At 43.4% G+C, this 20,808-nt stretch overlaps 3 protein-coding genes across 5 annotated transcripts in view; 1 reads left to right on the top strand and 2 right to left on the bottom strand.

Annotated features, from left to right (window-relative positions):
- The window catches only part of WWC2 (WW and C2 domain containing 2), a 204,190-nt gene extending 188,370 nt beyond the window's left edge, over positions 1-15,820 (top strand). For all 3 annotated transcript variants that reach the window (XM_044225654.1, XM_044225657.1, XM_044225656.1), the window contains exons 22-23: positions 11,427-11,554; positions 13,123-15,820. In XM_044225654.1, the coding sequence (XP_044081589.1) occupies positions 11,427-11,554; positions 13,123-13,189 (195 nt within the window). In that variant the 3' untranslated portion in view covers positions 13,190-15,820. The remainder of the gene's footprint in view (positions 1-11,426; positions 11,555-13,122) is intronic.
- Positions 15,821-16,738: 918 nt separating this feature from the next.
- Positions 16,739-17,654, bottom strand: LOC122889146 (claudin-22-like). Its single transcript, XM_044224050.1, has one exon. It carries the CDS (start codon positions 17,596-17,598, stop codon positions 16,936-16,938), a length of 663 nt encoding a protein of 220 aa, XP_044079985.1. The 5' UTR covers positions 17,599-17,654; the 3' UTR covers positions 16,739-16,935.
- Positions 17,655-19,181: 1,527 nt separating this feature from the next.
- Positions 19,182-19,873, bottom strand: LOC122889145 (putative claudin-24). The gene has a single exon (XM_044224049.1). It carries the CDS (start codon positions 19,842-19,844, stop codon positions 19,182-19,184), a length of 663 nt encoding a protein of 220 aa, XP_044079984.1. The 5' UTR covers positions 19,845-19,873.
- Positions 19,874-20,808: the final 935 nt, after the last annotated feature.

Genomic DNA, 20,808 nt, shown 5'->3' with positions numbered 1-20,808 from the left:
GGTCAGTCTCACTTTGCCCAGAACAAAACCAGATTTCAAAGTGATTTTGCAGTGCCCAAAAACCTTCTGGAAAGGCAGTAGCCAACCACCTTATTTAGAGGGACCGTCTCACTAGTGCTCTTCAGCAGAGGGTAAAACAGACCCCCACCGTCGCATTTCTGTGGAAGGTGACCAAAGGCGGGACAGGACCCAGGGAGCCTGTTGTAATTCTCATCTGATAAAACACCTCTCAGAGAAACTGGCCCAGATTTTCTTACCTAAGTATATCCAGCACGTACCTTCTTTCTCTGGCCTTTCCAAATCTCTGTTGTTTAAGTCAGTAAGCAGATGGCTATTTTAAGATTGGTTTATTCAGGGGTGCCTGGGTGGCTCAGTGGGCTAAAGCCTCTGCCTTCAGCTTGGGTCGTGGTCCCGAGGTCCTGGGTTCGAACCCCGCATCGGGCTCTCTGCTCAGCAGGGAGCCTGCTTCCCTCTCTCTCTCTGCCTGCCTCTCTGCCTACTTGAGATATCTATCTAATAAATAAATAAAATCTTAAAAAAAATAATAATAAATAAATAGAAGAATAAACTTTTAAAAAAAAGATTGGTTTATTCATATTCCATGTTGCCAAGAATTAGGAGAGCAACAGTGCTTACTAGTTTCCCAATTCAATAGATGGCATCACGGGAGAAGTCATTTGTTCCTGTTTACCAAGTCAGTAGTTCCTTCTCTGGGACCTCATGAAAAAGTATTTGTTTGCTCCGGATAAGACCTGACCTAGTAACTAAAAGATCGCATTTGTCCTCTTTGAATTCGAGGTACATCAAACCAGAAGCTCCGAGTGACAGCTAAACTGTCTCATCGATTGCAAAATAATCAAGAGAGAATTAGTACAGAGCCAGTAAAGGCGGCTTTTCTAAAGATTATTTATTTATTTATTTATTTGACAGCGAGAGATGACAAGCAGGCCAAGAGGCAGGCAGAGAGAGAGGGGAAGGCAGGCTCCCTGCTGAGCAGAGAGCCCATTGCGGGGCTCAATCCCAGGCCCCTGCGATCACGACTCGAGCTGAAAGCAGCGGCTTAACCCACTGAGCCACCCAGGCGCCCCAAAGGTGGCTTTTCTAAACAGAATCTTTCAGAACAAGGAAAGTGGGGCAGTAAAAAAATCTGGAAAAGGCTCCTTCGTGGTGAAAAAAGTCAGAAGTTAACTGCAAGGGATTATGATTAGCAAAGTACTAGGAATGCCCTTTCACAGAATAGTTAGCTTTCCATAAAGTGGTGTGAGTGTGATTGATTCTAAATAAGTACTTGCTGGATAAGTAAATTTAAAATCTCATATTTCCGAAAAGTGCCACAGCATTTTTATTTCTAAATTCACAATGCTTTAGTGCACTTGATCTTTGAGAGTATTTTAAAATTCAAAAACATTTTCTTTAGCTAAAAGATTAACATATGCTGATTGTTTAAATCCAAATAATGCAGAACCGTATAAAGCAAAAAGCAGCAATGCCTCCTTGATGCCCCATCCTCCTTGGCATTTGTCCTTCCGGCTTTTTCTTATGCTGTGTGTGTGTGTGTGTGTGTGCGCGCGCGCACGCGCGCGCTTGTTATTTGGAAGGGTTACACAAAAATAGGGTCATGAAGATGAATTGTTGCAAAACTTGATTTTCTCCCCCCACCTAATTCTGTATTCTTATATGAAGAACAGCCTTCCATTGTAGTAAATGTTGCTGTACTTCATTATTTTTAAGACATTCATCTGTGTAGATATATCATAATTATTTATTCTAATGACAGTTCCCAAAACTTTCAGTTATTGGACGATGTGGAAATGAGCATTCCTGTACATTTTGGGACACCGTTCTGGATTCAGTAGTGTTTCCAAAGCATAAATGCCTCGGAGTAGAGTTGCTGGTCCTGTCGATTTGGCTTTGAACCCACCATGGGCAAAGGTCTTGTCCCTGTCACGTCTTATAAGGCTAAAACCTTGTTCTTTCCTGGCCTTGGCAGAATCTGAAGCATCGGGTGCATATGGGAAGACAAGATCCTTATAATCCCTTTTTGCCGGCGCCAGTCTTCTCTCCTTCCAAAGTTTGTAACCGAAAGACTTGGCTCTTTCAAGTCCAGAAGGATCTCAATGATGGGACTGTCCAGTCAGTTTAGATTGTAGGCTGCAGGGGACCACCCCTAGCAAAGCTGTTTTTTCTTCCTTCTCTTTGTGCCAGTGCTGACGTCTGGCCTGAGTTGATCTGTGTCTTAGACTTTGCTCTAAGCTACCAACAAACACCGACATTCTGTATTTTCCCATTTCCTTTACAGCTCCAGCTGCAACCACCACGACCAGTGGCCCCCAGTAAGCAGGGCTACATTTCGTGTGGTGTTAGGGGAGCACAGCACTTGGGAGGCCATGAGAACAGAGGCTGACCAGTGGTCGGGGCAGGGGCTTCCCACATGACCTGAGTCTCCCTGGCCTCTAATTCCCCTCCCCCAATGCCCAGAATCATCCAGCGCCTGGGGAGGGGGGCAGATGCAACTCTAGATGCTTCCTCCTGGGAGCAGTAGCACAGTCCTCTCCCCTCCGGTGGCTCAGGCATTGGGACATGTGCTGTCCCCCACACTTCCCTTAAATGTTCCCAGTCTGGTAGGTGACAGTGGTGTCACTTTCGGGAGATGTGTTTATTTGCCACTTGTGTTTATTCTGTGAGATGCCTCTCATACCCAGGGCCCTTGTCTCTGTTATGTCTTATTTTTCCTCTTTGAAAGGCCTCTTTCTACACCAGTCCATTACTTGAGTTACAAATGGTTTTGTGCACTCTATCGTTTGTCTTTTGAACACCTTTCAAGTGAGAGAAGTTCTGATGTTTGCTCGACTTTGAATCTAAATCCATCAGTCTTTATTTTCTGGCCTTCTGGAGAGCTTTGTTGGGAGTCAGTCACCATTGGAAAAAACCCAAGGCTGTTCTAAATCTTTTGAGAGTTACTGAAGCACATTAATCTTTAAAAGATCGCCACCTAGGAGCACCTGGGTGGCTCAGTCGTTAAGTGTCTGCCTTTAGTTCGGGTCATGATCCCAAGGTCCTGGGATCCAGCCCCACATTGGGCTCCCTGCTCGACGGGAAGCCTGCTTCTCCCTCTCCCACTCTCCCTGCTTGTATTCCCTCTCTCACTGTCTTTCTGTCGAATAGATAAATAGAAATCTTTAAAAAAAATAAAAATAAAATTTAAAAAGATCGTCATCTAAACACCTGTTCTTCCCATAGATGCACGCTCATTCTTTCAGCCTGTGTCCGCAGCACTCCCACTGGGTGCCGGCAGGGGGAGGCACTGGGGAGTGCCGACCAGACCCCACCCTCAAGCCGCTTCCCAAAGGGAGGCAGGGCGAGGGAGCCTTGGAAAGAACCTCTTGCTCCCATGCTGCCCACTGGTCTCATTGTGAAAACGGCAGATAGTTGGTAAACATGCAAAGAAGAGCCCCAGAGCCAGATCTGGATAAACCCCCTCGCAGTGCATCTTGTGAAGGATGAAAGGGACGGTGGTTTCCCTTGGGAGTCAGAGCAACGACTTGGAGTCAGTCCAGCAAAGGGAGCTTCCTAGAGCTTATCTGGCTTGGTTCCCCCAGCATCCTGGGGAGGATTAGGAGGGAAGGTGAAGAGGGAAGCTACCCTGGTTCACCACCAAAAATTCGGTTTCGAAGTCCTTTTTTTAAAGCAGCTTCCCAAACAAATGCCAGAAACCAATTTACATATTTGTAAGATCTCACTCTTTCCCAGACTCAAAGTAACTTAAATTAGATTCCTGTTTCTGTCAGGTGAGGATAACTAATGTTTTAAAGTATGCATTGACAAGACTGCTTCGAGATGACACTTCCCTTCCTTAAGTACGTAGGTAGTGTGTGGCCTTTGACTTCATATAATTCATGTTATAACACATCACAAGCAGCTTCTGCAAATAGAGGCCGTTTTCAAAAACAAACCACAGGCTTAAAAATGTTTTTTGTGCACTTGAACCTCTATAAATTATGTTAAACAGATGCAAAAACAAACAAACAAAAAGATGCAGTCCTTGCCCTTCTGAAGCTTAGGGACCCGAGTAAATCAGCTTAGGGACCCCAAGGCGAACCATGAGCCAAAACCCTAAATTAACAACCAAGCAGCCTCTTAGCTTTACCTGAAAGAGGGAGTTGGTGTCTTTGTGGAGGTCGGTTTCCTCATCATGGATAAGTCACATGATTTCCAAATATGAAGGAATGAAGAATAACAGCACATTTATACCTAAGCCTCATTTCCGATTCACACTTCACTTAGGTAGCCAAGGAACTGTCCTTTTAGATGTGTTTTTAAGCTCTAAGTCAAATTAAACAAAATTGCGATTATTTTCTCCCTGATAGTGGAGTAATACAAATGCAGAATTCTATACAGACATAGATGTAGCTATAAATGATTGCAGATATACTCTTTATCGTGGATAGTTTGCAAAATACACAAGACATGCCTGCTTTTATCCCCTCTAAATCTAATGTAACCAAATGTGCATTTATCTAGATGTTTAAATCCTAATTCCCTCCTTCGGTGAACATTACAGGATGGAAATAATTTAACGATGTGATTCCAGAAAGTTAAATAATTATGCTACAGCTATTAAAGGATGTTATCAAGCTATTAAAAAGTTATACCGGTATCCAAGACCTATAAAGAACTTCTCAAACTCAACACCCCCCAAAAAAACAAGTCAAAAAATGGAGAGAAGATATGAGCAGACGCTTCTCCAAAGAAGACATACAAATGGCTAACAGATACACTGAAAGAATTTTCAACATCATTAGCCATCAGGGAAATTCAGATCAAAACCACAGTGGGATACCACCTTATGCCACAAAACCACAGTAGGATACCACCTTATGCCACAATTTTTTAATGGCAAAAATTAACAAGGCAGAAAACAACAAATGTTGATGAGGATGTGAAGAAAAGGGAACCCCCTCACACTGTTGATGGGAATGCAAGCTGGTACAGCCACTTTGGAAAACAGTATGGAGTTTCCTCAAAAAGTTAAAAATGGAGCTATCCTACAATCCAGCAATTGCACTACTGGGTATTTACCCTAAAGAAACAAATGTAGTGAAAAGAAGGGGCACATGCACCCCAATGTTCATAGCAGCAATGTCCTCAGTAGCCAAACTGTGGAAGAAACCAAGATGCCCTTCAACATAAGAATGGATAAAGAAGGTATGGTTCATAGATACAAAGGAATATTACTCCACCATCAGAAAGGATGAATACCTGCCACTTGCATCAACATGGATGGAACTGGAGGGGGTTATGCTAAGTGAAGTAAGTCAAGCAGCAAAAGATAATTTATCATATGGTTTCACTCATATGTAGAATATAAGGAATAGAATGGAGGATGACAATAGGGGAATGAAGGGAAAACTGAAGGTGGGTGGGGAATTAGGGTGACAAACCATGAGAGACTATGGTCTCGGGGAAACAAACTGAGGGTTTCAGAGGGGAGAGGGGTGGTGAGAATGGGGCAGCTGGGTGGTGGGTATTAAGGAGGGCATGTGTTGTGATGAGCACTGGGTGCTATATGCAACTAATGAATCCTTGAACACTACATCAAAATTCACGATGTACTGTATGCTTGCAAACTTAACATAAAAAGAAAAAAGTTATGGACTTCTGTTTCCTGGTCTGGCCTACAAGGAAATCAGTGTTCTGCTCTAAAAATAAGGAAAGAGCATGAACAAACTAAAAATAAACAACTCTTCTTAGATCTGTCAGGAAAATGATATCACAGATTAAAACAATGCCCCCCAAACTGGAGAAATAGGCAGCACAGAAAATGATAACTCACCAGAGCAGAAACTCTGGAGGAACCAGTGCTAGGGTAGGAGAACCTAAACTATAATTGATGAGTCCTAGAGGTTCCATGTAGACAAGCCTGAGAGTTGAAAACTCCCCGGGACTGGCCATGGGAAGCCTCAACACTTCTCTGCATTCTCATGTAGCTCTACCAGGTCCTCTTAGTGAATATCAGAAAAGAAAATTTCCTGTGCTTCCAGCAGGGAGAGCAGAAAAAAGACCATGCTGAAATACACCAGAGCATTCTGTTAACAAGAGCTGCCCCCAGGAGCAACTGTTTTACCAGAGTCTAACCTACAAAGGTTTTCTGAGAGCCTAACCAACTTGGGAGAAGATAAATACCCACTCCAGCCAGGCTGTTGTGCCTAAACAGGGTGTGGGGGAACTGAGAAACACTGTGAAATTCTCAGTTGGAGGCACAGGCTCCCCAAAAGACTGAGGCTTAATCATAAGACTATAAAAGACTTCCTGTTGGGACGCCTGGGTGGCGCAGTTGGTTAAACGACTGCCTCCGGCTCAGGGCGTGATCCTGGAGTCCCGGGATCGAGTCCCACATCAGGCTCCCAGCTCCATGGGGAGTCTGCTTCGCTCTCTGACCTTCTCCTCGCTCATTCTCTCTCTCACTGTCTCTCTCTCTCAAATAAATAAAATAAAATCTTAAAAAAAAAAAAAAAAAAGACTTCCTGTTCACCCAAACCTCTGCTTCATTACTAAAGACCCGCTTACAGAGTTCCATTCACCTGTTACATTATGTCTGTTTGGGCTTCAACATAAAATCACCATACTGAAAGAAGAGGCAGAAAAAAACATTAGAACCAGATTTAGACATGGCAGGAATGTTGGGATTAGGAGACCAGGAATTTAAACAATTATGACTCATGCAGTAAGGCCTCTAATGGGAAAAGCAGACAACATGCAAGAATAGGTGGTCAATATAGCTGAAGGAAAAAGGAAATTCTAAGAAATAATTTTTAAAAATACGAGACATCAAAAGCACTGAAGGAAATGAAAGATACCTTTGATGGGCTTGTTAGCAGACTAGATATGGCTAAAGAAAGAATCTCTGAGTTTGAGGAAATGTCAGTAGAAACTTTCAAATCTGAAAATCAAAGAGAGAAAAGACTGAGGGGGGAGAAAAGGGATAGGATATCTGAGAACTGTGGAACAACTACAAAAAGTGTACTTACACATAATGGAAACACCAGCACAAGAAAGAGAAAAGCAGAAGAAATATTTAAAGCATAATGATTGAGGGGGCGCCTGGGTGACTCAGCAGGTTAAAGCCTCTGCCTTCTGCTCAGGTCATGATCCCAGGGTCCTGGGATTGAGCCCCACATCTGGCTCTCTGCTCAGCGATGAGCCTGCTTCCCTTCCTCTCTCTGCCTGTCTGTCTGCCTACTTGTGATCTCTGCCTGTCAAATAAATAAATAAAATCTTTAAAAAAAAAATAGCATAATAATTGAGAAGTTGTCCAAATTAATGTCAGATATGAAACTGCAGGTCCAGGAAGCTCAGAGACTACCACATAGGATAAATGCAAAACAAACAAACCAAAATACCCTATACCTGAGCACATCACACTCAAACTACAGAAAATCAAAAATACAGGAAAATTCTTGAAAAAGGCCAGAGTAGCTTCTACAGGAGCAAAGAGAAGAATTACATCTGACTTCTCCAAAGCCATGCAAGCAAGGAGAGTGGCGTGATGTATTTAAGGTGTCGAGAGGGAAAACAAAAACAAAAATAGACAACAACAAAAAAAAAACCCACCAGCTGAGAATTCTGTACCCTACAAAATTATCCCTCAGAACTGAAGGAGAAGTACTTTCTCAGGCAAATGAAAATTGAGAGAATTTATTGTCAGTAGATCTGCCTACCAAGAAATGTTAACAGAAGCTCTTCTGAGAGTCGGAAAATAGTATAGGCCAGAAACTAGGATCTACATAAAGAAAGGGAGAGCACTAAAGGAGTTAAGTGATGATAAAGTTAAAACGTTTATTTTTCTTACTCTTAATTAATCTAACATAACAATTCATAATAATAATAGCAACTATGTATTTGACATATATATGCTTGTGTGTAAGTGAAATAAATGACAGCAATGACACAAGGAACAACAGGGAGAGATTAGGAATATTTTATTATTATATGGTACTTGCACTACCCATAAAGTACTGTGGTGTTTTGCATATTGCAAAATACTGGACAACCATCTAAAAATGTTTTAAAAAGTATAATTGATAGGCTAAGAAAGGAGAGAAAATGGTAATATAGGATGCTCAATTAAAATCACAAAAGACAGCACAAGAGTAGAAGGCAAAAACAGAAACAGAATAAGAGCAATGGGAAAACAATCAGTATGGTAGATATCATTCCAGCCATATCAGTAATCACTTTATTTTTTTAAAGACTTTAAGTAATCTCTGCACTGAATGTAGGGCTCCAACTCACAACCCCAAGATTAAGAGTCCCATGCTCTACTGATTGAACCAGCCAGGTGCCCCTCAGTAATCACTTTAAACATTAATGATCTGAATCTGAGAATTCAAAGAGATTGTCAGAGTTTAATAAAAGGCAAGACCTGACTGTATGTTTGTCTACAAGAAGCCCGTTTTACATATAAAGCACATATAGACTAAAAGTAAAAGGTTAGAGAAAAATATACCATGCTAACACTAATCAAAACAAAGTGGGAGTAGCTATTATATTAATCTGAGACAGAGCAGACAGCTGAGCATAAAAGTTGTCTGATATAATGAAGGACATTATATAATGATTAAACAATGACATTACATAATTACTGATAAAGGAATCATTTTCCAAGAACAGATAACAGTCCTTAATGAGTATACACCTATTAACACAGCATCAAAATATATGAGGCAAAAACTGATATATCTACAAGGAGAAATAGGTAGATCCACTCTTAGAGTTGGAGACTTCAACAGCCCTTGGTCCAAAATGGACAGATCCCAAAGGCAGAAAATCAGCAAAGACATAGCTGAATTCAACCACACTGTTAATTAACTAGATATAACTGACATCCATAGACTACTTTATCCAACAACAGCAGAATTCATTCTCCTCCAGGTCACATGGAACATTCACCAAGAGAGACCATGTTTTGTGCCATAAAATACAACTTAAAAATATAAAAGAATACAAATCATGTAGTATCTACTTTCAGACCACAATGGAATAAAACTAGGAATCAATAAAAGATAGCTGGAAAATCCCAAAGTTCTTGGAGACCTTACAACACATTTTTAAATAACACATGGGTCATAAAAAGGAATCTCAAGAGAAAAAACATTTTGAACTAAATGAAAATGAAAAGCCAACTTATCAAACTTTGTGGGATGCAGCAAAAGCAGTGCTTAGAGGGAAATTTATAAATAGTGAATGTATATACTGGAAAGGAAAATTTAGAGTCAATAATCTAAGCTTCTGCCTTAGGAAACTAAAAAAGAGTAAATCCAAAGCAATCAGAAGAAAGGAAATAAAAATTAGAAATCAGTGACATCGAAAACAGGAAAATCAATAGCAAGGTTGCAGGATACAAGGTTAATATATAAAGTCAACTGCTTTTCTGTATTCTACAGAACAAGTGGAATTTGAAATTAAAAACACCACACAATTAGCATTCCCCCAAAATGAAATAATTATATATCTAACAAAATACGTATAGGATTTAAATGAGGAAAAGTACAAAACCTGATGGATAAAATCAAAGAACTAAATAAATGGAGAGACAGTCCATATTCATTGATAGGAAGACTTAATATTGTCAAGATGTTAGTTCTTCCCAGGGTGCCTGGGTGGCTTGGTTCGCTAAGATTCCAACTCTTGATCTCAGCTCAGGTCTTGATCTCAGGATCATGAGTTCAAGCTCCCTACGGGGCACAGAACCAACTTAAAAAAAAAAAAAAGGAAAAAAATGTTAGTTCTTCCCAAATTGGCCTATAGATAATGCAATCCCAGTCAAAAACCCTAGCAAATTATATCATGGACATAGACAAACTGGCTCTGAAGTTTATATGGAGAGACAAAAGACAGATGATAGATAGCTATCACAATATTGAAGGAGACAAAGTTGGAGGACTGACACTAGCCAACATCAGGACTTAACTGTAAAGCAACAGTAATCAAGATAGTGTAGTATTGAAAGAATAGATAAATCACTAGAGGATCATAGAGAGCCCAGAAACAGACCCATACAAATAGAACCAACTGACTTTTGACAGTGGAGTGAAAGCAATACAATGGAACAAGGGAATCTTTTCAACAAAATGGAACACCTGGACATCCACATGCAAAAGAAAAAATAATTTAGACACAGACTTTACGCACTTAGCAAAAAATGAACTAAAAATGGGCCTAAATACAAAACTGTAAAGAACTATAGATAAAAGACTGCTATCCAAAATACACAAAGAACTCCTAAAGCTCAACAATAAGACAATGAACAACCCAACTGAAAAGTAGACCAAACACCTAAACAGACACCTCACCAAAAAAGATATACAGATGGTAAAGAAGCTTATGAAGAGGCGCTACACATCATATGTCCTTAGGGAACTGCAAATTGAAACAACAGTGAGCTACCAACACACACCTGTTAGAATGGCCAAACTCAAACACTGATGCTTCACTGACAACACAAAATGCTGGCAAATATGTAGCACAGCAGGAGCTCTTCTTCATTGCTGGTGGGAATGCAATAGTACAGCAACGATGGACCCAGTATGACTTTTTTTTTTCAATTCTTCTTTTCCTCAGCTGTGTTGAGATGTAATTGACATATAAGATAGCATGAAGTGTAAGATGCAGGTTAGGTTAACATTTTTCTTACAAAAGTAAATACACACACACTCTTGCCATATGATCTAGGAGTCACACTTGTTGGTATTTACCCAAGGCAGTTGAAAATTTATGGACATGGATGTTATGGCATCTTTCTTTATAATTGCCAAAACTTGGGAGTAGCCACGATATCCTTCAGTGAGTGATGGATAAATAAACTGTGGTACTTGCAAACAATGGAATATTATTCAGTGCTACAAAAAGAAAAAAAAAAGCAATCAAGCCATGGAAATACCTGGAGGAATCTTAAGTTTATATGACTAAGTAAAAGAGGGTAACCTGGTATGTAACCTGTACATCAATAAACTGCTTTTAAAATTAGGCTAAGATAGAAAACAGCTTGAAAAGATGAATCAGAGGTTGAAATGTTAGGACCTATTTCTTGGTCACAGTGCCATAAGTAGTTTTTCATTTCTTTTGGGGGGGTTCTTAGGTTTTCCAGACGTACTAAAATGATCACATATTACCGAAGTACTAAGATCTTTGAAATTCAGTGAAATAAACTTGCGGCAATCAGCGACTGTGCCACAGCTGCGTGAGAGGGGCACCCGACTGTGGTGAGCGGGGAGGGACACCACCGCTCCCCCTCCCTCCCCCCACCCCCCTCACTGTCCACGCTCCACTCTGGGCTCAGGACCCAGGCTCTCAAGCCTTAACAGCACGTCTTCGAAGCTTTCTAATTAGTGCTCTTTGGGGTTTTGTGTTTTGATTTCCTTTCCCAGGCTGAACAGTCAAAAGAAGAGCAGAAGCAAGGTTTGAATGCAGAGAAATTGATGCGGCAAGTCTCCAAGGACGTGTGCCGGCTCCGGGAGCAGAGCCGGAAGGTGCCTCGGCAGGTGCAGTCCTTCAGGTAAACCCCCCACCCACGACACCGTCGGCTTGTCCTCTCGCCATCTGAATTATGCCGCCAGTTCGCATTAGCGTAGGAGTCCCCAGATCCTCTCCTACCATGTGAACGTAGGTGCTTCCGTTTGCTCCTTCCTGAGGTTACAGACTCCCCCGGCAGTGGCCCTGACCCGATCCACGCCCGGCTCCTAGGAACTCGGGGTGCGCCCCACCCCCCGAGAAGCGGTTGGCACATCTCACTGAGTAAATACAGAAAGACACAGATCTTCCGGGCTTTTGCTGTTCACTCGTTCAACAGACGTTCTTGGGCCCCTCCTGGGCCCCCTTGCCATGCGGGGTTGGGGATGCTCCCCGGGAGCAGGGGACGTCTGGGCCACCCTCCGGCACTGGGGACACACACACACTCACTCACCCTGCCTGCTTGTCTCACCTGGAATCAGGGGCCCCGTGCTCCCTGGTCCTCTGATTCATCAAAGAAGTTCGAAATCAGGAGTCAAAAATGGCCACTGACTCAGGGCTGTGAGGCCCCGCGAGGCTTCCGCTTCCGGGGCTCCTTCCGGCCTGCAGTGACGTCACGAGCACCCGCCCTCGCCTGAGAGGACGCGGACCGCGGAGACAGCCGTGGTTCCGGGTCTCCGGGCCGCTCCCTCTCTTCTCTCTTCTGTCCTTGGTCTTCAGAGCTTTTCCACCCCAGCACTTGGCTCTTGACGCCACACTCCCCCCACCGACTACATGGACTCTTAGTTTCTCGAAGGAAGGCTGGTGCTTTATTCTGTTTTGTTGTTCTCTTCGTTATCGCTGCCAGCGTGCCCCGCGCAACAGCACACCCCCCGGGAAATACGTGTTGGCGGGGCGCTGTGTGTGATGTGAAGGTCTGCCACGGAAGTGGGTGTCCTGCTCGTGTCTTTGGCAACTATACGATCTTAAAATCATTATTATTATTATTATTATTTTAATACTCTCCTAACCTCTGAAACCTTTCTGCCCGATCTTTCTCAGCCTCTCCCTTTCGGGTTGTTTCTCCTTATTCCCGCTTTGGGATTTGGGACAGCTCTGCCTTTGCTGCAGTCACATTTCTTCTTTCCCCCGCCTTGGGAGTCATGGGATCACTCAGCAAGGGTCCCCTACCTGGGCATGATATTGATCTTAAAGAATTTTCCCAGTATCATGTATTTTTCTGCAAGGTCCCTGTAGAACTTTCCTACAAAGTCCCTGGGACTTTGGGCTTACGCATCCTCTCCTGCCTCGTTTAGAAGCGCTCATAACTGACCCCCTAGTGGTTTAGAAACGGTCTGATGCTGGAAATCCAGGAAGGAAGTGCCTGTCTTGGTCTGTAGGCGATTCACTGTAAACCGGAGCCGCCCTTCTCCTTTATACCATCAAGGGATAAGACCGGGGGGCGGGGGGGGGGGAGGCGGAGACGATCTTGATTTTAGAGTGTTCTGCCCAAGGAACAGATCACCTATGCAGGCTTGCAGAGACCACGCTGGGGTTCTTGGGACTATTTTCAGTGGTCGCAGAGTATTTTCAGTGTTGTGTTCAAGCCAGTTTATTTCTCACCCCTGACTCTAGGGAGAAGATTGCCTACTTCACCAGAGCGAAGATAAGCATCCCGTCCCTGCCGGCTGATGATGTATGATCACACCCCCTAAAGAAATTACTCTGTCACCTCTTCACTAACTAGGGAGGGTACAAGACTGAACATTTGTTTTGTTTTGTTTTGTTGGGGGGGGGCTGTTTTTTGTAACGTAACTGTCCACTCTTTAAAGAGCTTTCGTATCACATCAGATTTTCAACATGTTCATTTGTAAAGTACCTTGAATGTAATTCTTGTATGTTTAAAAAAGAAAAACAAAATCAGGTAACCAAAATGGAGTGGTCTGGTCCACAAATGTCGTCCAGTACACATGAATCGCCAGCAGCCTGTGTTTTGTACAAACGGAATAGAGGTAGCGCCCAGAGTATACTGTTGAACCAACTGTCAAGAAAGAACTCGGTTTAGCAGAAGGCGAGCTTGGCTTTTCATTCGATGTCTTAGGGGCAGACCAGGAGGATGGCAACAGGCCCACGTGGTATCTTTGTACCCCTGGTTTGAAGGCGAATAGGAGTCCAATGAGTCCAGCTCGAAACAGGTGTTGCGCCCACGCCATCACCCATGTTGAAGCCCCTGTTTCCTGAAAACACTTTCATTCTTGTCCTTTTCTTGGAGTCTAAAGAAAACCAGATGCTGAGTGGGAATCTCAGAACCCAAAGGAGCAGGGCTCCGAACTACAGGGAAGACCTTGTGATTTGTCACATTAAGGGTGGGCAGGGAGAGGAGAGAGTCAGCTGACTCGAGTCAGCTCGTGAGCGAGCACCCACGGCCCAGAACATGCCCGGACTCCGCGGCCGTGTTCCAGCCAGGGTTTCCAGCTCGCGCTGCTGAGCTGCTGTCCCAGGTCCGAGGGTGGTGCCCACGACAAGACCATGGCGGCCGGCGCTCTGAGAACAGACAGCACCCACCTTGTGGCGGGGACACGCACAAGAACTCCCTCAGGAAAACGGGAATCTTGATTAAAGTTGCCAAAAAAAATTTTTTTTAACTTTATTAAACCGTTTTCTCACATTCACTAGTAATTATTCTGCAGCTCTCATTCTTAGGGGCTCCCATCTGTAATTTGTGGTAAGGAGGCCAAGAGAAGAGTGTGCTTGGGGAGATTATCAATCTGAAGTATGGGCCAAGGCGTTTGTTTCAGAAAACAATCCTAGATGAACTAAGGTAGGCAGAGGAACGGACTCAGCCAGCCAGTGTCCTCCCCCTCCCCAGCCCAAGCACGGGCTTAAAAGAAAGCAAGCCGCCCTATAGCTCTGCCAACATAAAGGCTTTTAGAATAAAGAGTATTTATACAGTTTAAATCCTACTTCTCATCCAGCCAGTTACAGTAGAAGAGGCAATTTTTGGCTAGCCGTCTTCTGTAACAAACTAAATCTTTTTTTTTTTTTAAAGAAATGCAAAAATCATCTTCAAGGAATGGACCCCTTAAAAAAATATGTATTAAGTTCTATTTCTAACATAGAATCCCCGGCAGGAATTTTTAGTTTCTTGAAAGTAATTATACATTATTTTGGAAAGTTCCTTTTACCAGAATCAAAATTCAAATTAAGCAATTTCTGAACCTGGAACTTCAATTATTTTTTCCTCCATTGTCCCACCACTTACATCTAAATGTCTCTGAAGCTATAACCGGATGTGACATGACTTTGAACATAAACCAGCCTTGTGAATTGGCTGCACACAGTCCTTCAAGGCCGTGAGGTTCATTCTATCAGATGACTAAGGAGAACTAGAAAGAGAATACCATTCATCCTTGTCAAGGTCAAATGTGAAAGACAGAGGTTTATTTAATGTAGAGCTAAATGAAGGTCAGCTGTTTTCAGCGTCTTAGTTTGACCGTGAAAATGTTTATAGAATTTTGTGTAGTTATACCGTTCAATTCTATTTTCTTCATTTATTTATTTACGGTCTTATTTATGTTCTGTTTAATATATAGTTCGGTTCTGGCCATTTTAAATGTTTGACATAGAAGAGGCTATATTGGAATATCTACACTTTTATAAGTCTTCATCAGATTCGCTGTTTACTTTTTGAAATACAAAAAGTTTCAGACAAGTATAAAAGAAGAATAAAATCTGTCTCAGGCTGGTAGTCAACAGTTGTGACCAGGATTTGGGTTTTCTTTTACAAAATTTGCTCATTTCTAACATGAGAAACGAACTTATTTTAATATAATCCTTTTCCACACTTTTAAAAAAATCAGCAATAGTGTTGTGTATTTTAGGCAGCTTTTAACAATTCTGTCATATTTGTACTAACCCAAATGATTCACAGTGACAAAACATTTTAATAACTTGATCACAAAACCATATGAACAATATGAATTTTAATATTATAAATACTATTTTTTAAAGGTAGAATTTATTCTTCACAGGGTAAAAAGAATGTAATATTTAGTTCTCAAGTTTGAATTATCAATATGTTATAATTTTGTATATCAGAATCTAAGTTACAGGTACAAAAAAACATATTGCTAGCCAAATGAACAAAATCTAGCTGTCTGTAGCATGCAAATCAAATCTAAAATCTTTTTTTTTTGCTATTACTTTATCTATATTGTATTAAATATCAAAAGCTCAGGACTGAACTAAATATTTAATCAGGTTAAATTCTGAATATGTTTCTGTTTCTGTTAATTGTCTCTGTAAAAGTACGCAAATACATCACATAGATTAACTTTGGTTTCTGCACTTTTCCTGTGTTTGTGGGTGGAAAAAGGTTCAGTGGGTTTGTTTGTTTTTTTAAACAAAGATGCATATTGCTTCATACTTCATTTCAGTGTCATGTACTGTTCAATTTCTCTGATTGTTGCAAACAAGAGTTTACCTGAGCCGTGTACCGAGCAAATACCAGATCCATCATGAGGAACTTCCCAAGCCAGCAGTTTGCTGGAAATGGTTCTGGATTGGGCGGTCAGTATTGCTGATAAAAAAAGAGAGCCTATTTGTATCATGCGAGTAAAAGAAGGAGTCCCCAAGGTGAGCCAGGAGCTTCCCCCCACCCTACCCCCGACCTTGACCTGCAGCGCCCCCTCCATCGCCTCCCCCCCCCCCCCGCCTGCTCCACAGAGCCTGGGGCATCCAGGGCCCTCAACCATCTGCCACAGAGCACAGGGCACCGAAGCCAAAGCACACTTGGGGGCCTGTATTTTACGTGAACCTCCCCAAACACCAGATTGGCACCCTCTGCTTCTGCGCTGGTGAGGAAGGCATGAAGGAATGTGGTCGGCTTTTGGAAAAAGCCCCGTAGAGGCCCTGAGGTCTCCAATGACAAAGGAGATGAAATATCCCATGTCTCTCTCCTCTCAAGCTTTCAAAGAACCAGCAATTTTTTTAGTCTAATCTAATGTTCTTTCTCAGTAAATATGCAACAAGACTTTAGTTTCAAGATAACAGGTGACCTTACACACTTGAAAGCAATAAATGATTAGCAGTTGCCAAAATGATTCATCTCTATGAATAACAACTTCAAAGATACGTAAGTGCTAATACAATGTTTTATTTACCAGCTCTGTGCAATCACCGAATCTATTTTAAAACGGAGAAAACTCATCCACAGTAATGAGTATGATTACTATTAAGTCTTGAGTGGTTTTGGTCTCAGAATAGAAGATAAAAGTGTTTTTACTGTCTTAGAAGGAAATTATAATTTAAGAAGCGAAGAGCCACAGGGAAATGCATTTTAGAAAATTAAAAGCCCAGTGAATGGGTGGCTGTGTAGCAGGAAATCCTACCAAATCCAGAAAGGAGTGAGTTGCTCTTGAACGATGGACCCCACTGATGTTTTCTGGCTTAGATTTTCCGATGGGCTTTGTTCATCTGCCGGTGCTCACAGTGATATCTCGTTTCTGCCACTGCATGGTGGCCCGAAGCTGGGGCAGCCTGGGAGAAGCAGGCTGCACAGTCCAACAGGCCCCCTCCCAGGAGGAGGGAAAAGCCAGCAAACCAGCCCAGAAAGAGGGCGTCCCCAAACTCCCACCTGGGCACGATCTCTGGCACAGTCTCATCCCAGAACTCCTGGACCGTCTGGTAGGCGACCCAGGACACCGGAGCCAGGACCGCGACCCCTGCCGCCCAGAACAGAATCCCTCCCAGGATCAGCAGCCCCTTCTTGTGGCCCCGCCGCGTCTCTCCAATCCTCAGGCAGTCCAGGCCAAAGCTGGAGACCAGCAGGCCCAAGAGCCCCAGCCCGTTGGACAGGAACATGAGAATCCTGGCGATCCGGAGTTCGGCAGGCAAAGCCAGGAAGGAGTCAAAGTCCTTGCACTGTCTCCCCACCTCCTCTTGGATAACACAGGCCTGCCAGAGCCCCATGGTCCAGTTCTCCATTTCGTTTAAGTCCAGATTGAGGTTTTTCCACTGTGGCAGGTAGTTTGTAAGACAGGACAACACCCATCCCAGCAAAGAGAGTGAGATCCCAGTGAACTGTGCCACAGTCCGAAATACTAAAGCCATCCCTGAGCCCCACGGAGCCCGAGGCAGACCAGCTCCTGCCTTCCGACGGGCGTGCAGAGAAGTGTGACACCTTATGCTCTCTCCGCAGAGCTCGGAAATATTTCTTCATCGTGTGTAGAGGATTCTTGCCAGAGTGGCTATTGTTTGATTCTGTGTTGACTGAATTTCAGGAAAGGACAGGGAAATAAGTCCACCAACCAGCAACAATGCCAGGGTGTGGCCAAGCGCCCTGATCCCGTCGTAGGGGCTGACCGTGGTCAGGGCTGACCGTGGTCGCAGTTGGTCTCTGAGATCACCTTAGGCAGTGCTCATCCTGCTTTCATTGTGAACAGTACAGATGGCTCTCAGGTTGTTCCCAACCTTTCTAACAAGTCAAAGAATTAAGTCTAAATGCAAAATGGCCCAGTTTGGATTCAGCTCCAAGCCTTTCTGTGTACCTTACTAATTGCACCTGTCACCTTGCCATGTTTATCCCTCGGATTTCTGTACGTACGTTGCGGTAGTACTGAATGGGGTCCCTTTTTCAAAGCAGGTTCAAGAAAAATATTTCTTACCCAAATTCATCGACCTGATCAGAAATCTCTTTAGACTTTCAATCAGGTCTGTTTTTTTTAAGACCCTTGAGCTACCTATAGGACATAACACATGCTTACTGTGCCCTAAAGACCAGGTCTAGTTCCCTCCCTGCCTTTCTGTCAAATCTGTGCCCGTGTGCATGAACACTTTGTTTTCTTAGCTTAAGTTTGCTTCCTATATTGTATAAAAGTAAAGGAACAGGACTTTGTAGGTCAGAACGAACACCTTTTGTCAGTTCACCACTAAAGTCAATATCCTCATGCTGATCATTTTTAATGGAAGAAAGCAAAGCTTTTATTAGGGAAAGTGGGAACTGTCAGTATCTGGATATCTAGCACAAGACATTTCTGGAATTGCTCATCTTTTTTAGATTTGAAACTTTGGAAGGAAGAGACAAGGGAGGAGACGGGCCAGCATTTTGAGTGTGAGAGTATCATTAAGGACCGAAAACCATCAGCCTCATCAAATTCTGTCACAACGGGCGCCTGCTAATGTCCTAAACACAAACCACCTCTGTTCAAAGAAGACCAAAGTCGTCGTCGTGGAAATCACACTTTGGGACAGGCTGAGCATGTGCTGTTGCTAATGCAGAATGTTTAAAGGATTTCAGATTGGGTTTTCCTTTAGGAAATAGATACTAATTCTTATGATTTCCAGCTACCAGCAAAAACAAAAACCAAAAAATTTTCTAATATAAAATTAACATATTAAAACTTAATACTGATTACAATGGACAACCACCACCGCATTTTGATTTAAATAACCAGCTCGATTAAATTATTCTTGCCCATACCTAGGTAATGCTTACCACGATAATTTTCTTTTAGTTACAAGACTTGCCTCTTTCTTACCTCTCCAGATTTTGGTGGGCAGGGGAGATCTAGAATAGAAGAGTGGTTATTGAATAACATGTGAGCAGCACGGATTTAGTTGCAGAACAAAGACCCCTCTCTAGTGTAGACCCCACAGTTGATGTGGAAAGATGTGTCTCCGGTCCCATCAAAGCCTTACACTCTCGGGTCTGCCATTCCATTTTCCAGGTATGGACTCTGAGTTCGTGTTTCTGCCACTGCATAGTGGCCCGAAGCTGGGGCAGCCTGGGAGAAGCAGGCTGCACAGTCCAGCAGGCCCCCTCCCAGGAGGAGGGAAAAGCCAGCAAACCAGCCCAGAAAGAGGGCGTCCCCAAACTCCCACCTGGGCACAATCTCTGGCACAGTCTCATCCCAGAACTCCTGGACCGTCTGGTAGGCGACCCAGGACACCGGAGCCAGGACCGCGACCCCTGCCGCCCAGAACAGAATCCCTCCCAGGATCAGCAGCCCCTTCTTGTGGCCCCGCCGCGTCTCTCCAATCCTCAGGCAGTCCAGGCCAAAGCTGGAGACCAGCAGGCCCAGGAGCCCCAGCCCGTTGGACAGGAACATGAGAATCCTGGCGATCCGGAGTTCGGCAGGCAAAGCCAGGAAGGAGTCAAAGTCCTTGCACTGTCTCCCCACCTCCTCTTGGATAACACAGGCCTGCCAGAGCCCCACGGTCCAGTTCTCCATTTCGTTTAGGTCCAGATTGAGGTTTTTCCACTGTGGCAAGTAAGTGGTGATCACGGATAAAACCCATCCCAGCAAAGATAATGAAAGTCCAATGAGTTGCAATGCTGCTCTAAAGACGAAAGCCATTCCAACAGATCTTACAACTCGGGCCACCCCCTATAGGAGCCACCGTCTTCTGTAGTTGTCAGCAGTGTGGTGCTCTTGGTCCTATGCTGCCTGGAATATAAGCTTTGGCCATTAACTCTTGGGAAACTCTGAAATGCGTTTTTGTTCTTCTCAAATATAATGTTTCATGTAAAGGACGAAGGACCCTGTTAAAACTATGAGTTAGGCTTTCTGATAAGGATTTGATCTGTTACCTTCCAATTTGCTTGGTAAAATTACATCCCCAATGCTTGATGATTATAAGTCTAAAGATGAACAAAGAGGGCTCTATGACCCCTCACCCTAAAGTACAACAGAAATCTTTGTGCTTCAATATGGATTAATTAGATTTTAAGTGGTGATAAAAGGCCAGCTCTTTCTGCAACAGGACCTCATTGTAGTCGCCGAATCTGAGATCTCAGGGATGCAGAACAAGGCCTTGTAAAGAAAGGTAGACTGTTTCCCTATAATCTTTATTATTCTCGGGCTTCCTTAACCTACACAAGAGCCTGGCCCCGGTTCTTGAGTGTCACAGGCACTCAGTGGGGACTTGGCAGGAAAGTTTCCTCAGATTCCTTTGAAAGGTGGAGGCTGGTTCACTGGGTTCATTCAAACGGAAAAAAAACAAGACCGATGCCCAGAGGTGCTAAGTGAGGAGGGGAGAATCCTGGGAAGCTCTGGATTTCGTTCTAAGATTTTTTCCACCCTCGTTGAGGAGCTGGGGTAAAGCATGATTTCTTAGTGTCTGAGAGGGCTTTTTTGGTTCACAGCTGAGCTGTCTTTGCTGTCATTGAGTCCACACAGACAAAGTCACACCAGGCCGGAAGACTCCTGGCAGGTCCAAGAGAAAGGTTTGGGTGTGGAAACAAGAGCCCCAAGGGGGGCTGACCTTTGAGGCGCCATCTTGTTTGCTCTTTTGATTTAGGCCACACCATGAGAGCATACT

This window comes from Neovison vison, chromosome 11 (assembly GCF_020171115.1).
Source record: "Neovison vison isolate M4711 chromosome 11, ASM_NN_V1, whole genome shotgun sequence".
Taxonomy (NCBI): Eukaryota; Metazoa; Chordata; class Mammalia; order Carnivora; family Mustelidae; genus Neogale; species Neogale vison.
This window is presented reverse-complemented; position numbering and strand designations above follow the sequence as displayed.